The 18,571-nt window shown below is 41.7% G+C and overlaps 1 protein-coding gene across 2 annotated transcripts in view; it reads left to right on the forward strand.

The window, feature by feature from the left end:
• The window catches only part of cyldl (cylindromatosis (turban tumor syndrome), like), a 53,394-nt gene that overhangs the window by 9,033 nt on the left and 25,790 nt on the right, over positions 1 to 18,571 (forward strand). Inside the window, exons 1-6 of one of the 2 annotated variants that reach the window (XM_060919966.1) lie at positions 6,624 to 6,747; positions 7,520 to 7,970; positions 8,053 to 8,322; positions 15,835 to 15,931; positions 16,132 to 16,307; positions 17,990 to 18,134. In XM_060919966.1, the coding sequence (XP_060775949.1) occupies positions 7,536 to 7,970; positions 8,053 to 8,322; positions 15,835 to 15,931; positions 16,132 to 16,307; positions 17,990 to 18,134 (1,123 nt within the window). In that variant the 5' untranslated portion in view covers positions 6,624 to 6,747; positions 7,520 to 7,535. Of the gene's footprint in view, positions 1 to 6,623; positions 6,748 to 7,519; positions 7,971 to 8,052; positions 8,323 to 15,834; positions 15,932 to 16,131; positions 16,308 to 17,989; positions 18,135 to 18,571 lie in introns of those variants that run through there. The other variant, XM_060919965.1, reaches the window with a different exon arrangement.

Consider the following 18,571-nt stretch of genomic DNA (forward strand, 5'->3'; position numbering starts at 1 on the left):
AAATGTCCTTATTTTTGAAAGGAAAGCACTGTTCTTTTCAATGAAGATCACTTTAAACTAATTAGAAATCCACTCTAGACATTGCTAATGTGGTAAATGACTATTCTAGCTGCAAATGTCTGGTTTTTGGTGCAATATCTCCATAGGTGTATAGAGGCCCATTTCCAGCAACTCTCACTCCAGTGTTCTAATGGTACAATGTGTTTGCTCATTGCCTCAGAAGGCTAATGGATGATTAGAAAACCCTTGTACAATCATGTTAGCACAGCTGAAAACAGTTGAGCTCTTTAGAGAAGCTATAAAACTGACCTTCCTTTGAGCAGATTGAGTTTCTGGAGCATCACATTTGTGGGGTCGATTAAATGCTCAAAATGGCCAGAAAAATGTCTCGACTATATTTTCTATCCATTTTACAACTTATGGTGGGAAATAAAAGTGTGACTTTTCATGGAAAACACAAAATTGTCTGGGTGACCCCAAACTTTTGAACGGTAGTGTAAATGAAACGATATCCTAAAGATAATGTAAAAACCATAAAATATTGCTAAACTGTAAATGATATACATCATACATATAATATTCTGAAAAACGTCAATTGTTAAAAGCTAAATTAAATGAACGTGTTTTAAGTAAAGATTTAAAACTAGATGAATTATCTCATCTCATTATCTCTAGCCGCTTTATCCTTCTACAGGGTCGCAGGCAAGCTGGAGCCTATCCCAGCTGACTACGGGCGAAAGGCGGGGTACACCCTGGACAAGTCGCCAGGTCATCACAGGGCTGACACATAGACACAGACAACCATTCACACTCACATTCACACCTACGGTCAATTTAGAGTCACCAGTTAACCTAACCTGCATGTCTTTGGACTGTGGGGGAAACCGGAGCACCCGGAGGAAACCCACGCGGACACGGGGAGAACATGCAAACTCCACACAGAAAGGCCCTCGCCGGCCCCAGGGCTCGAACCCAGGACCTTCTTGCTGTGAGGCGACAACGCTAACCACTACACCACTGTGCCGCCCCCAGATAAATTATCAGCATCTCTAATTAACTTTAGCAGCTTATTCCAAAACTTTGGCGCTGTCGATGCGAATGCCCTCTCACCTCATACCTCCTTTACTTCTGAATGGGAATGGTTTAAAAAAAACAACAACTCATTATTAGATCATAATCTATACTTGGACACCTCTTTGATCTCAGTTAAACTAGATGATTGGGGGCCACAGTGCTTAATAGCTTTAAAAGTAATGAATAAAATTTTAAAATTAATCCTGAATCTAACTGGCAGCCAGTGCAAGGAACATAAAATTGGTGTAATATGAGAAAGTCTAGGAACGAAACAAATTAGCCTGGCTGCTGAATTCTGAACTCTTTGAAGCTTATTTAAAGCTAGACGGCCTTTAGATTTCATAAAACCGGTGAAATTTAGTTCCCTCTGAAATTTGGTCGTTGTGATTTATGTTTATTTCTGTAATATCTCACAAAATATCAGGCCATTCTGTGGCTGGGAAGTGATTTAATTTGAAGGGATTCCCGAGCAAATAATGTGCATGAAATCACTTGCTTCGCGCAGTCAGGCAGACAGAGGAAGTCCGTGTGTGCGCGCATGCACAGGTTTACCTTTGACCGTGCACTGACAGTTCCATCATTCTGTCGCTAAACGAACAGCTGATCACACCGAGGTGCTCGCTGACCGCCGATGTTTATTAGTTTGGTCCTGCATTTCCTTTCCTTCGTATATAACATAACGTCTTTTCTTCTCGCTTTCCGTTACTGTAGTCGGTCTTTCACGTTTCATTCGCACACTCGCATTCTCCATTTTTCTCTCCGGTTTCAAATTTGTGTCAGACAACAGAATCCAGGGACACGTCTGCCCGGGGGCATTTTGAGTTATTGACAGATTCAGAAAGTACAGTTTCTAAGCTTTCCAATGATGCCTTCCATGTGGAGATCTGACAATATTTGAAGAATGTGTGGCCTTTTGAAAGTGCATACCTCTTAAAACAGAAAAGGGAGAAAATCGCCCTCAAAGTTTTCCATCTCAGCTACTCTGGGTGTAGGGCGGGCACATAATGGTGCTCATTTGCATGATATTAAGGAAAGCTCTACCCCCTACTAGCTAGCACGATGCTACTTTCATGTAAACAAGGATCACCACGTCAATTTTCCTTCCATGCAAAGTATGCCCAAAACAATTATGAAGTACAAAAATAAGTCCTAAAGTATACTTTAACGTTTTGTGGTTGAAAAATTGCTCACACAAAGAAAGATAGCACGATGATGACACAACTAACACAACACTAGTTTCATGTAAAGCCTCAGTCACAACCGGCCATACGTGCTCCTACGGCCGGTCTACATGCAAGAAACGCACGGAGGGCGCGCATGAAACGCACGAGAGCGTGCGTGATGTGCTGATTTTCGAGCCGCAGACCGGCCGCAGAGGTTCTTTGTCATGTCAAACAAACTCTACGGGCGCTTACATTTTTTTCAGGTTGCAAGACAAACTTGCAGCCAATGCGCGTCTTTCTCCGTAAACAAAAAAACCCGCAGCGATTTGGGAAACGCCAAAAATCGCACAGCCAAAAAATCGTACGTCCGGTTGTGACCTAGGCTTAACCAAACCACAACACTCTCCGTTACATGCAAAAATAACCACACAGCCTTAGATTAATAAACTTACCCCATCAGAAAGAGAAACGGCGCCTTGCACACACCAGTGCCTCCGATGGAATGTAATCCTAGAACGGTCCGTGTATCATCCGATCATTCAAGTATTCCATTCAATCTGGAAAACGAGGTTGTGGGGTTTTTTTGCTAGAAATGGTTATCTCCGATGTAAATACCGTGTGTCTGTTTGCTTCGCGGTGTTTCAGCTCCTCTGCGCTCTGTTTAGCTTCCTCATTCCATAGTGAAATCACATGCCTGTATGTAGCCATGCGCTCAGCTCGCATCATACATTCGCGAAAAAAAACAAAACAAAAGACTTAAATCATCATGTGAATGGCCCATATGGCAATTTACCCACACCCCCCCAGCAGGCTACAGTCCTGACAAAAACGAGACAATTTGCAACAAAAAATGTATGCTTTTCCAACAAAACAATCTATTATCTGAAATACTGATTGCATTCTTCAAGATCTCAACTTGCACATGATGGGAAAAAAACAATGACAAATATCGAAAAAAAAATGCTTCTTTTGCGATTATCTCGGATTCGTTTCGGCCGACATGTGTCCCTGGATTCAGTGAGGGGTCACATTTGTATCCCACAATGCCTTGTGTGAACGGGGAAGGCCCACCATGTGATCATGATGTAGTATCTTGAATTGCGTCATGGTGAAGCATCAAAAAATTGCGGAGAATTTAGGGCCATGTGGCCCTAAATTCATTAACTGTTCTGTTTTTAATAAATAAATAAATAAATAAATAAAAATGGGAAGTCTGTGAATTCAGTAGCTTTCAATTCACTAAACAAAACTAATTGGGTGTCGGGGAAAATTCTTTTATGACCTACACTTAAATCTAAAAGGCAGTCTAGCTTTAAAATTATTTTCCATGTTTTTCAGACATACAGTAAGTACATTTAAAGAGGCGGTGGTCGGTCTTTCACGTTTCATTCGCACACTCATGTCCTCCATTTTTCTCTCCTGTTTCAAATTTGTATCCCACAATGCCTTGCGTGAACAGGGAAGGCCCACCATGTCGTGCATGACATAGTATCTTGTATTGGGTCATGGTGAAGCAGGAAAAAATAGCGGAGAATTTAGGGCCACGTGGAATTAATTCATTAATTGTTCTATTTTTAAAAAAGTAATAAAATTGGAAGTGTGTGATTTGAATCCAGTAGCTTTCGGTCCACTAAACAAAAATAATTGGGTGTCTGGGAAAATTCTTTTTATGACCTACACTTGAAAAATCTGAAAGGCAGTCTAGCTTTAAATGAACATCAGGCAGCCCATAAAGAAGGCTATTGCAATCATCTATTCTGCCCATAATCAATGCATGAACTAAGATTTCTGCTGAATCGTTGGTGAGATTTTCTAATACACCTTAAATTGTGTAAATAATAGAATGCAGTACTACACTGCGTAAACTTACCACTCTTTTAATTTACCAACTTTTTTGTGTTCTGTTTTCTTTTTGTTTTCTTAACCTATGTAAAGTGACCTTGAGTTTGAGAAAGGCACTGTATAAATGTAACTATTATTATTATTATTATTACAACACGTTTTTGAGATATGGGTAGTAAGACTCATGTTTGTATCAAACCACGTCCCGAAGTTCTTTGTAACATCTGTTGGAGTTACTGGGACATTTCCAATAGACAAGTTGTCAACTTGGACTTTTGCCAGAGAAATATGTCTTCCAAGTTTCTCTCTCACACGCATGCACATAAATACTATTTTCTCCAATGCATCCAGGCTCAGTGGACTGCAGCAGCTTATTTGTAGTATCTGGACAACACACATGTTGACATTAATGTTACGTGGCAAAAAAAAAAACCACCCCAAAAAGCTATTTTATCCCTATATGTGACTAATATGCCAGAGGCTGGTTGGTTCTGCGTCAGCTACATGTAGCATTAAAACATATGAGTAAATTGACCTGTTAAATAAACTTTGTCAGGGCAAATAGAGCACCACTGTAGATATTCATTAACCCGCTTGAACTTTTGGCATACTAATCATACAGACCCTATGCTGTAAATTCAACATAACATTCAGTAGGTTACATCGTTGATGTACCGTATTGTATACACACACCCACAGTCGATGACTGACCGTCTGTTAATTCATCTTCCAACCAGTTCTGAATGTTCTTCTGTTGGCATTTACCAACATTTTGAATGTGCACTGTGCAGCGCTCAATCCCCGTCTTCAGACGTTAAGTAATTTGTTTTCTGTTAGTCTAATCGTTTACTTTTTTGAGGGTGAAACTACCCAGGGTTGAGCCCTGAGTAATGGGGCCTAACGACGCCACTGGTTTATCTTATAATGACATAATTGCCCGTCCGTCCCGTCGGGCTTGATATGTTGCTTTTAGGCATGATGTGATTTATGAAGTGGGCGGAGCTTAAAGCCTTCATCAGAGTTTCAGATATTATATTTACTTCAGGCGGCACAGTGGTGTAGTGGTTAGCGCTGTCGCCTCACAGCAAGAAGGTCTGGGTTCGAGCCCCGTGGCCGGCGAGGGCCTTTCTGTGTGGAGTTTGCATGTTCTCCCCGTGTCCGCGTGGGTTTCCTCCGGGTGCTCCGGTTTCCCCCACAGTCCAAAGACATGCAGGTTAGGTTAACTGGTGACTCTAAATTGACCGTAGGTGTGAATGTGAGTGTGAATGGTTGTCTGTGTCTATGTGTCAGCCCTGTGATGACCTGGCGACTTGTCCAGGGTGTACCCCGCCTCTCGCCCATAGTCAGCTGGGATAGGCTCCAGCTTGCCTGCGACCCTGTAGAAGGATAAAGCGGCTAGAGATGATGAGATGAGATATTTACTTCAACAGTATTTAGCAGACGCTCTTATCCAGAGTGACGTACAACATGCCCAGAGCACTCTGGGGAGCAGTTGGGGGTTAGGTTCCTTACTCAAGGGCACTTCAGCCATTCCTGCTGGTTCAGGGACTCAAACCATCAACCTTTTGATCCCAAAGCTGCTTCTCTAACCATTAGGCTATGACTCATGAATGGCAGTGAATTAAAAATTTTTTCCTGTTTAGTTTTATTGCTACACTTTGAATCTGAACAACAAGTGATCTAAATTGTTACCTCAAGTGCCCTGCCTTAAAGGATATGGGACATGAAACATAAAAGCACGCTATATCAGTTTCTTTCCATTAAAAATATGAATTAATTGCATCAACAAATACAAAATCATCTATTAAATTCAGCAAAATCGTTATATTCGTGATGATTATATGGCATTTCTGCTCGACTTCCGATATGCATTTTTTGCAACCGGAAGAGCCGCTGTCACGTGATCATACGTCACAAAAACTTTCGGGCACAGCACAAGCGGGTAGATGAATGGAGAAGTGGATGACAAGAAAATTGTTTTTATAGTCTTTAAAGTACATTGGACATCATACATTGGACATCATGATGTATTGTGCTGCTTATGGTTGCAATAATTCCAATGGGAAATGCCCTGGAGTAAGTTTTTTTGCATTCCCCAAGGACCCAAAGCTGAGGAAAGTGTGGGCTCACCTGCGCATGCGCAGTAGGCTTTGCGCATGCGCAGTAGGCTTGGTAGGACAAATCCAAGAGGTAGGATAACTTTACAGAACACCTGTTGAAAAAACTTTGCACCTACTGTTTCCCACAAACTGTGTTCGGACCATTTCACTGAGGATTCTTTCAACATTAATACTTGGGCACTGAGCGATATTAATTCATGAAACATGAAGTATAAGGATGAGAAAAAAAAACCAGTTTAAATCGGGAAGCTGCGCACATTTGCGCCAGGCTGCACAAATGTGCGCAGCTTCCCGATTTAAACTGTTTTTTTCTCATCCTTATACTTCATGTTTCATGAATTAATATCGCTATTTTTTTTTTTTTTTAAAATCGGATCTGCGCGATTCAGCCGTGAAAAAGGCGGCATCCGCCGAAAGGCGTGCTGTTTGCATCCCTGCACGGAGGCCAGGGGACAGGGCAGGAATATTTTTGTTGATATGAGTGATCCGGTGCGATTTTGCGACCCCCCCCCGTTGAAGACCTCTACGCTAAGCATCTGAAAGCCGAGGTAAGGATTAGTATTATAATTTTGGGTGTATCAATTATTGATTATCATAATTCTGACTCGTTTCGCCATTTTGAATGTTTTCATCTCGGACTCTGGAAGCATTGTATCTCAATCAATCTCGAAAAATATCAGCAAAAAAAAAACTAGCTTGCAACGGACTTTAGCTAGATCTATGATGAACTTTCAGTGTATGATACAAAAATAATACTTCTTTCAACAGATCATTAGCCTTTGAGCAGAATTGTTTTTAACTTACCAGGAAGTGTTATCAAGCCGACCACTTTCAGTTTCATGAGGGCTGAATGAACTCTCTCTCTCTCTCAGAATCATCTGACCCATCAGAGTAAAGACAAGATCCATGTTCATGTGAATTTCCAGCTATCGGTTCGAATTGATAGGGTCTAACTTCACATCTCTGTGAAACATCGGGAATGTCACTGTCGATGGTGTCCATTTCGGTAACCTGTTTACATTAGATTCCCAAGCGCTGGCTCCTTGGAAAGTTTTTGTTACGTCACGGGTCACGTGACCACCTAGCTCATTAACGAATCCTTGTTTTACACTGATGTATAAAAAAAACTTGAATAATGTGGTGATTTTCACATTTTTGACGCCCTGCAGTGATTTAGATGGCATTTCTTATGTCCTTTATACATAATTATGCCCAGGTAAAAATCCATGTCCCATATCCTTTAAACCCATGACTTAATCTGCTCTTTCTTTCTTTCTTTCTTTCTTTCTTTCTTTTTTATTATTTATATCACCTTTGCAGGCATCTCCTATCAGCTATGGCCTCCCGTGATAATAAGACTTACTTCATCATCACTGCAAATCCCGTATCATACGAATGGTTCAAAGCAGGAACAATTTGCTTCATAAATGAGACTCCATATTCATCTCTAAAACCTCCAAACAAAGACACCATAACTGTCAGGTGTTTAGACGGCGCCAGTGTACCTTGCGACCTGCCATTTAATATTCTGTTTCCACTGACACGGCAACAGTCAGAATTTCTCTTGGCAGTTGAAAGTTTGGAAGACAGACTGAAGGAAATTGGACATTTCGCGGCGTTCGACCAAGCCGTGGAATTGACCGTCGGCTCAGAAGTCACAGTGGAGCAAAATGGCAAGTGGCTTAAAGGTGTGGTTAAATACATCGGTCCGCTCTCTACACCAGACTCTCTCAAGCCTATTGTAGGAGTATTTTTTGGAGTCGAACTGCAGGTGAGTTGTAGTTTGTTTTGTGTTTTATACGAAAGCAAAACAAGATTGATTGATTGACGAAAGTATTTTTATCACTTCTCAGGAAGAAGATAAGGGCAAAGGCCAAACTGATGGAAAGTTCAGTTACAAAGCATACTTTCAATGTGCGAGAGATTGTGGCGTTTTTGTCCCTTTCACCAGAATCAAACCACTGTACCCCAAACCGACAGCGCCATGGGTCGGCATCCCAGAGAATCCCACACCGATGTTTTCTGTTGGAGATCGCGTGAGCTACATTCTGGAAGATAAAAGTGACTGTCAGTATGGGATGGTCCTGGAACTTATGGAAGGTGGCAGGATTTTGATCTCAACGGTATGTTACTGGTATTTATTTTACGGTGCTGCGAAATTCTCAATTCTGATTGGTCAGAAAGTGTGGAGATTTTTATATAGTGTATGTATTTAAGTTATTCCACGAAATTGAGTCGTACATGAGCTGATAGCTGACGAGGCGCGTAGCACCAAGTTGGCAATAAGCCATGTATGATGAGCTGGAGTGGAATAACTGTTTTATTCTCTCCACATTCACTGGATTTTGAGAAACCGAGCATTTTTATTTTTTGCAAATTCAACAAATAAAAACTTTTAAATGAAGCGTCTGACAAAATTATTTCCACTTAGAAGGTAAACAAACCGGCGAAATGACCGGAGCAATTTGTGAAAAATGCGATAACAATAATTCTTGAAAAAGATTTATAGTCCATATTTTGTTGCTTTTTTTGTGTGTGTGTTTTTGGAGGTTTTGTTTTCAAGTAGAGTTTTTATTTCGTCCTTGGTTAGTTCAGCAACACACTCCGCCATTTTCTTCTTCTTCTTTAGGGTTTTTGGCAGTTTGGCGCCACCAGCTGGGCTGGAGTGTGGACCAGGCAATATGGGGGGGAACCTATATTTTTTTAGCCATTTCTCTTTCTTGATAGCAAAGTGACATATCTGACTTGATGCACTCCACCATTTTATGGTATATGAGCTGATATCCTAGTAGCAGAGTAGCCAATCAGAGTGCACAATTGTTCATATCCAGTGAATGTGGGTAGAATAAATAAGATAGCCTTTTATTATCCCACAAGGGGAAATTTACATTGTTACAGCAGCAAAATATATAAAGAGAAAAAGATAAGTCAGTGAAGGAGTAGTGCAAAAGTACTTAGTATACAAAAAAGGATATAAGAAATAAACTACAAATTTAGAAATAAAAAAATTAACACATTTGCATAAATTAACAGGTTTGCAGATATACAGTTAACGTAAGTGTGTTACAAAGGTGGTATTGCGCATGTAAGTATTGCACAGGTATTATTACCAGTATTACCCAGGTAGTATTGCACAAGTAAGTCGGTATATTGCACAAGAGCCATTTTAACCATGTGTAGCTAGCAGTTCGCTGTAAAGTACTGATGCTGATAGTCAGTGCACACAGTATACGTTGAGAGGGGTTCCTATGGATGTAGAAGTGATCTGGACAGTATTGTTGATTATTGTGAGGAGTGACTGGTGCTGTGCTTGGTGAAGTGCTGGTTGTACAGTCTCACAGCAGTAGGGAAGAAGGAGCTGCTGTATCTCTCCTTAACACACCGCAGATGGAGGAGCTGCCCAGTGCTGCTACTGTCTCCTGCAGTGGATGGGAGGTGTTCGCCATTAAGGACGACAACTTGGCCAACATCCTCCTCTCCCCTACTACATCCACTGAGTCCAGTGCACAGCCCAGGACAGATCCTGCCTTCCTAATCATCTCATTATCTCTAGCCGCTTTATTCTGTTCTACAGGGTCGCAGGCAAGCTGGAGCCTATCCCAGCTGACTACGGGCAAAAGGCGGGGTACACCCTGGACAAGTTGCCAGGTCATCACAGGGCCCTTCCTAATCAGCTTAAGTTTTTTCCTCTCTGCTGTTGTGATACTGCTTCCCCAACAGACAACTCCATAGAATATGGCTGATGCCACCACAGAGTCATAAAAAGAGTTCAGAAGTGGACCCTGTACTCCAAAGGCCCTGAGCCTCCTCAGCAGGTGGAGTCTGCTCTGGCCTTTCTTGTACAGGGCATGTGTATGATCAATCCAGTCCAGTTTATTGTTCAGATGAACACCCAGGTACTTGTAGCTCCTAACGATCTCAATGTCCTTTCCCTGAATGTTCACTGGGGTGGGTGAAGAGAACCTCGTCCTGCGGAAATCCACCACCAGTTCCTTGGTTTTACTTGTATTGATCTGGAGGGAGTTCTGTTGGCACCAGTCCACAAAGTTCCTTGTCAGTTCTCTGTACTTGCCATCATCACCATCTAGGATATAGCCCACAATAGCAGAGTCATCAGAGAACAGGTAGTTGTATTGTATCTAAAGTCTGCAGTGTAAAGTGTGAACAGAAATGGGGCCAGGACTGTCCCCTGTGGAGCCCCTGTGCTGCAAAGAATGGTGTCTGACACACAGTCCTTCAGGCTCACATACTGTGGTCTGTTTGTGAGATAGTCCATGAGGTAAGATGATGGTCCACCCCTGCGCTCTCCATCTTACTCCTCAGAAAAGTTGGCTGGATGGTGTTGAAGGCACTGGATAGATCAAAGAACATGATTCTAACAGTGCTTCCTGCCTTTTCAAGATGAGAGAGAGATCTATGAAGCAGGTAGATGACTGCATCGTCCACCCCAATGCCTGGCTGGTAGGCAAACTGCAGGGGATCCATAGCTGGCCCCACCAGTGTGCGGAGATGTGCCAGAACAAGTCTTTCCAGAGCCTTCATCAGGTGAGAGGTCCGCGCCACTGGTCTATATCCATTTAAATCAGTGGGGTGTGCAGTTTTTGGTATTGGAACTACACACGACGTCTTCCAAAGGACCAGCACTCTTTTTCCTGTTCCAGGCTCAAGTTGAAAATGTCCTGCACTATTCCACACAGCTGGTCAGCACAATGCCTCAGGAGCCCAGGGTTGATGCCATCAGGACCTGCAGCCTTTCTTGCCTTCATCTTACTCGGTACCCTCTTGACTTGTCCTCTGTTGAAGGACAAAGAAGAGCACAGCTGAGTGCTCGGTGTTACACATGGAGGTGTGAAGCACTGAGCTGGAGGTATGATGATTGAGGTATGATGGTTGAGGGGTGCTGAGAGGGTGAGAAGGAGGTCTGTGGGCTGGGTGACGATGACCAGGAAGAAACAGTAGCAGTAACAGTGGGCTGATCTGGGGGGAGGGCAAGTGCCTGATCAAATCTGTTAAAGAAATTATTCAGGTCGTTTGCTCATTGCAACTCCCCTCCAAGCTGCCTACTGGACTCCTTAAGCCAGGGGTGTCCAAACTGATCCATGAAGGGCCATGTGGCTGCAGGTTTTCATTCCAGCCATGCAGCAGCACACCTGACTTGGCTCATTCAATCAACTGAACTGTCTTCACAGTCAAATACTTGCAGCCACACCCACCCTTGATTAAAGGGTGGGTGTGTCAGTTGATTGAATAAGCCAAATCAGGTGTGCTGCTGCATGGCCGGAATGAAAACCTGCAGCCACACGGCCCTTTATGGATCAGTTTGGACACCCCTGCCTTAAGCCCTAAGATGGTTTTAAGGCCCCTCCAGACTCCACTTGTTGCTCTGCTGCAGCTGGTCCTCCATCCTCCTCCTGTAGCGGTCTTTGCCTTCCCTGAGCTTTCTTCTCCGCTCCTTCTTTACCTTCCTCAATTCCTCTCTGTTTCCTGATCTGAATACTCTCTTCTCATTCAGGAGAGCCTTCAGCTCAGGAGTGACCCAGGGCTTGTTGTTTGTTTGAGAAGCACTGTACTGTTTTAATGGGCACAGTGTTCTCCACACAGAAGTTTATGTCATCCGTGATGCAGCTTGTGAGGCTGTCTACGTCCTCATGGGGCTCACGAAGAACATCCCAGTCTGTAGTGCCAAAGCCAGCCTTCAAAGCCTCATAAGCCTCATCAGTCCAGCTTTTCGCCTGTTGTGTATTGACTGGATGTCTGTGAACAATAGGTTTGTAGCCTGGCAGGAGATGCACCAAGTTGTGATCAGATTTGCCCGGGGGTGGGTGGGTGATGTACGATATGCTTCCTTGGTGTTGGCATAAAAATAAAAAAAAATCCAGTGTCTTATTGTCTCTTGTGCTGCATGTTACATACTGTTTGAAGTTGGGGAGAGTGGAGGACAGGGAAGCATGGTTAAAATCCCAAGAAGTCAGGATGAGAGCCTGTGGATGCTGTGTCTGCAGTCCGCTTGTGACTGAGTGGATGATGTCACATGCCGCGTTCACGTCAGCAGAGGGGGGGAATGTAAGCAGTTATCGCGATAACATGCAAGAATTCCTTTGGTAAATAATACGGCCTCATGCTAACAGCTAACAGTTCAATATCCTTACTGCAGATTTGCTCTTTAATAGTGATGTGTCCCAGGTATATATTCTGTCCACCTTCACTGGATATGAGCAATCGCGCGCTCTGATTGGCTACACTACTACTAGGATATCAGCTCTTATACCGTGAGTAGAGAAAAGCAAAATGGCAGAGCGTGTTGCTCAATCAACCGAGTCCGAAATAATAAAAACTCTACTCAAAAACAAAATCTCAAAAGTACAAAAACGCAACAAAATATGGAATTAAAGTAGTTGATGGTAAAAACACTTTTTTTTTTTTTTAATTTTCAATAATTATCATATTTTTCACAAAATGCTACTGTCATTTCGCTGGTTTGTTTACATTCTAAGCGGAAATTATTTTGTCGGATGTTTTGTATCAAGTTTTTATTTATCAAATTTGCAAAAAATAAAAATGCCCTATTTCTCAAAATCCAGTGAATGTGGATAGAATAAAACCATTATTCCACGAAATTGAGTCGTACATGAGCTGATAGCTGACAAGACATGTAGCTGTTATAAAATATAATTTTTTTTTTCTTTCCACAGGACAAAGATTTTAGGCAAATAAAAAGAGGGAACTACAACCCCGATTCCAAAAAAGTTGGGAAAAAGTACAAATTGTAAATAAAAACAGAATGCAATAATTTACAAATCTCAAAAACTGATATTGTATTCACAATAGAGCATAGACAACATATCAAATGTCAAAAGTGAGACATTTTGAAGTTTCATGCCAAATATTGGCTCATTTGAAATTTCATGACAGCAACACATCTCAAAAAAGTTGGGACAGGGGCAATAAGAGGCTGGAAAAGTTAAAGGTACAAAAAAGGAACAGCTGGAGGACCAAATTGCAACTCATTAGGTCAATTGGCAATAGGTCATTAACATGACTGGGTATAAAAAGAGCATCTTGGAGTGGCAGTGGCTCTCAGAAGTAAAGATGGGAAGAGGATCACCAATCCCCCTAATTCTGCACTGACAAATAGTGGAGCAATATCAGAAAGGAGTTCGACAGTGTAAAATTGCAAAGAGCTTGAACATATCATCATCTACAGTGCATAATATCATCAAAAGATTCAGAGAATCTGGAAGAATCTCTGTGCGTAAGGGTCAAGGCCGGAAAACCATACTGGGTGCCTGTGATCTTCGGGCCCTTAGACGCCACTGCATCACATACAGGCATGCTTCTGTATTGGAAATCACAAAATGGGCTCAGGAATATTTCCAAAGAACATTTATCTGTGAACACAATTCACCGTGCCATCCGCCGTTGCCAGCTAAAACTCTATAGTTCAAAGAAGAAGCCGTATCTAAACATGATCCAGAAGCGCAGACGTCTTCTCTGGGCCAAGGCTCATTTAAAATAGACTGTGGCAAAGTGGAAAACTGTTCTGTGGTCAGACGAATCAAAATTTGAAGTTCTTTATGGAAATCAGGGGCGCCGTGTCATTTGGACTAAAGAGGAGAAGGACGACCCAAGTTGTTATCAGCGCTCAGTTCAGAAGCCTGCATCTCTGATGGTATGGGGTCGCATTAGTGCATGTGGCATGGGCAGCTTACACATCTGGAAAGACACCATCAATGCTGAAAGGTATATCCAGGTTCTAGAGCAACATATGCTCCCATCCAGACGACGTCTCTTTCAGGGAAGACCTTGCATTTTCCAACATGACAATGCCAAACCACATACTGCATCAATTACAGCATCATGGCTGCGTAGAAGAAGGGTCCGGGTACTGAACTGGCCAGCCTGCAGTCCAGATCTTTCACCCATAGAAAACATTTGGCGCATCATAAAACGGAAGATACGACAAAAAAGACCTAAGACAGTTGAGCAACTAGAATCCTACATTAGACAAGAATGGGTTAACATTCCTATCCCTAAACTTGAGCAACTTGTCTCCTCAGTCCCCAGACGTTTACAGACTGTTGTAAAGAGAAAAGGGGATGTCTCACAGTGGTAAACATGGCCTTGTCTCAACTTTTTTGAGATGTGTTGTTGTCATGAAATTTAAAATCACCTAATTTTTCTCTTTAAATGATACATTTTCTCAGTTTAAACATTTGATATGTCATCTATGTTCTATTCTGAATAAAATATGGAATTTTGAAACTTCCACATCATTGCATTCTGTCTTTATTTACAATTTGTACTTTGTCCCAACTTTTTTGGAATCAGGGTTGTACATTTGTAAACATCATTTATTTGCATAAAATTAATATATTTAAATTAACACAATACATAAACTTTAATAAACATTTTTAAAAAGATATCAAAACAAATATATAAATTAAAATACTTTGTTTAAAAAAAAAAAGTTAAAACACTGTTTAAAATTCCAAGCTATTTTATAAGTGAAAAATCATGCATACAAGAATTTATATAATAGTAATAATAAGAAGAAGAGTAGCTCTGTCAGTAGTTCTTGCTTTCTGAGGTTTATACTAATTTTTAACATCCTCATTTTAATACATTTGTTATTATTATAACAGCTGGCACAGACTGGCATGGCATTTGTTCCATCTGAACAAATTTTAAAAAATGTAATTGTTGGGCATTTCTCAGTGTCAGGGATGCTTCCTTGGTAGGGCCAGTTTCATTAATATTTCCTTGACATTCAGAAACACCCACTGATCTGGGGACGTTTGATATGAAGAGACATTTTGATAGTCTTTCTGGACGGCGTTTCCACTTGTCAGTGTCTTAACAGTCTGAGGTCAAGCTGTTAAGTTTTCCAATACTGGAACATCTTCGAGACGGACAGTTTTGTAGTTTCTCAGTAACATAACGAATTGCATTTTTTTGTATTATTATCTTAAAACAAGACTGTAGTATGTTGAGCGGGTGGGTGGAGCACAGAAGTACGGCAGGCCAGAACGGAGTTTCACAAAACTCTTTATTTGCAGCTTTTTAACAAACTCCCAGTCACACAGACACGCACACACCCATCAGTCGTCTGGTTGGGGAGCGACCCTCTTCTCTCCTCTCCCCCTCCCTTTATACTCCCATCCCTGCAACACACACACACACACACACACAAATTAACATCAGGTGTAATGACCTAGCCACTTACCTTCCCTGACCCCGCCCTCCATTCACAGACTGCTGCTTGGCCATGCCCCCACTGCCACAAAGACAAAAATAAGCGGCTGGTGAACGAGCACGTGGTTCTAGCTGTTCCACAATATTAACCGTGACGATAGATAAGTAAAAAAAGTACAATATTTTTTGGTCTTTTATCAATAAAAATTTAATTGTTGTCAAATTGCTGTGGTATGAATGAAAGACTTCAGGACTTCTTCAGACTACTTGATCAACTTCAGGATGGTTTACTCAACTTCAGCTTCATCACACCCTGTCAGGGTTCATTCCTTACACAGGATCATTTTAATTCTGCTCTAGATCTCCTGCATAACCACGAGATGATAAATAAATAATTTCAATTCTGGAATTAGGTATCAGAGCTGACTGTGGTCTCTTCGCAGGACATAGATGAAAATGGACAGGCTGGAGGAGAGAGAGAAATTCCATGGCACTGCGTTATTAAAGACGAGGAGTTAAGTACAGACGAGTGGCACAAATGTACGTGGCTACCTTCTGAACCAATTTTGTGTCTCTGAAAGGTTAAACCAGTTTAAAATGCATTTAAGTTTGTAGGTGGTTGCTGCGATGGTGGAAAAGCAGCTGCTATTTCACTGCATGTATTAAACTTAAGAGGAATGTAGTGCAGATATGAATATAAATAAGTTTGTGTTTGTTTTTATTTATTGTTTTCTTTCCAGGTAAACCAGAAAAGGTGGCTGTTTCTGAAAGTCCAGATAAGGATCCCGGTGCTGATGGGTGTATACGGGTGGGGTCCACAGTGGAGGTTCGTCTGGCTGGAGGCCCTGCCTATGCGACAGTGCGTTGGATTGGCTCTCTTCCAAATATGCAGAACAGGATGGCAGGCCTGGAACTGGTACTCATTAATACTGACCTCTTCTGGTAGCACGGTTAGATGTTACCTGTTTGGAAATCCCCTTGACTCATTTCAGTCTATGTGCTTTGTGTAATCATTTGCATGCATGAAATTTCCTCTGACTCAGAAGTGAAGAAAAATACAGTCACCACACCTGTAAATAGAAACCGTTCCCTCTTACTAAATGCACTTTTAGGATGGCACATTGACCCGTTGTTAACTTATATGGCCATAAGGCCAATGAGCTGTTGCCATGGCGTGGCGTCCGTCGTCCACAATTCAGTTAAATCGTATCTGCTCCATCAGTTCTCCACGGATTCTGTTCTGATTGTTTTGTTTGAAAGAACTCGACCTTCTGCACAAAACTTAGACATTGTTTTCTCTAATTTTTTGATGACGAGTTCGTAATTAGGCCAAATTAACAAATTTTCCAGGCCTCTCACTAGAATTGTATCTCCTCTCTCAGTTCTCATCCGATTCACGTTCTGATCGATGTTTTGGGTAGATCTTCCCATGAGGAACAAAAGTTGGTCATTTGTTTGTTGATTTTCCTGTTGTAAACAATTTGTTTACAACTTTTGTTTATTTTCAGTTCAATCGTATCTCCTCCCTCCTTCAGTTCTCAATGGATTTCAGTTCTGATTTGTTTTAGTTGAAAGAACTCGACCTTCTGCACAACACTTGGTCACTGTATTGTCAATTTCACTAATGAACCGCTAATTAGGTCACCTTAACGAGGTGTCAGACTTTTCATTAGAATTTTATCTTCTCTCTCTCTCTCTCTCTCTCTCTCTGTCATTTCTCATCCGGTTTCAGTTCTGATTGATGTTTTGGGTAGATCTTCCCTCGGGGAACAAAACCTGGTCGTTTGTTTGTTGATTTTCTTGTTGTAAACAATTTGTTTACAGCTTTATTTATTTTCAGTTAAATCATATATCTCTTCCCTCAGTTCTCTATGGATTTCCGTTCTGATTTTGTTTGAAAGAACTCGTCACTCTGCACAAAACTTGGTCATTGTTTTCTCAAATTTTTTGATAACGAGTTTGTAATTAGGCCAAAATAATGAATTTTCCAGGCCTCTCACTAGAATTGTATCCCCTCTCTCATTTCTCACCCGAGTCCAGTTCTGATCGATGTTTTGGGTAGATCTTCCCTTGAGGAACAAAAGTTGGTCATTTGTTTGCTGATTTTCCTGTTGTAAACAATTTGTTTACAACTTTGTTTATTTTCAGTTCAATCGTGTCTCCTCCCTCCTTCAGTTCTCAATGGATTTCAGTTCTGATTGTTTTGTTTGAAAGAACTCGACCTTCTGCACAAACCTTGGTCACTGTATTGTCAAAATTTCGCTAATGAACTGCTGATTAGGTCACCTTAATGGGTTTTTGGATTTTTCATGAGAATTGTATCTCCTCTCTCAGTTCTCATCCAATTTCAGTTCTGATTGTTTTGGGTAGATCTTCCCTCAGGGAACAAAATGTAGTCCTTTGCTGATTTTCCTGTTGTAAACAATTTTTCCTGGAGGTTGGTCCTCTCTCACATTGTCACATTTCAGTTCTATTTGATTCTTTGGTAGTCATGGTTGTTTTGATGGCAGGCCAGATGAGCTACTATGCTCTTGACGTTCTGGTGGGGTTCCCCCCCCCCCCCCCATTAAACAAGAAATCACTATTTTTCTTCTACAGAAAGAGGCACGTGGAGTGAGTGACGGGACGTTTAAAGATTTTCGGTATTTCACATGTCCACCTAAGCATGGCCTCTTTGTGAGGGTTTCCTCTTGTCAGCTTAGTGAGCATTTCCTGGGCGAGACTGCAGTTGATGGACACTTTGGTATGTAATATTGCTCCTGTCTGGTCCAAAGCAGTACTGCTTATGACTATATACAAACTCATTTCTGGAAAAGTTGGGATATTTTCTAAAATGTAATAAAAACAGAAGTCTCACCTCACAGCAAGAAGGTTCCGGGTTTGAACCTCACGGCCGACGGGGGCCTTTCTGTGTGGAGTTTGCATGTTCTCCCCGTGTCCGCATGGGTTTCCTCCAGGTGCTCCAGTTTCCCCCACAGTTCAAAGACATGCAGGTTAGGGAAAAATACCCAGCCACTGGGGTTGCACAATAGGGCTGTGCGATGTCCCCTTAATTGGCATCGACGATGTTTACAGTGCAAACATCGTGATGGACGATCATATCGTGTGTGTGGGGGGGGAATTTTAATACCACATTATAAAATATTTTATTATTATTAAGTATTAGATACTCATCCGAGG

Source organism: Neoarius graeffei, chromosome 4 (genome assembly GCF_027579695.1).
Source record: "Neoarius graeffei isolate fNeoGra1 chromosome 4, fNeoGra1.pri, whole genome shotgun sequence".
NCBI classification, from domain to species: Eukaryota; Metazoa; Chordata; class Actinopteri; order Siluriformes; family Ariidae; genus Neoarius; species Neoarius graeffei.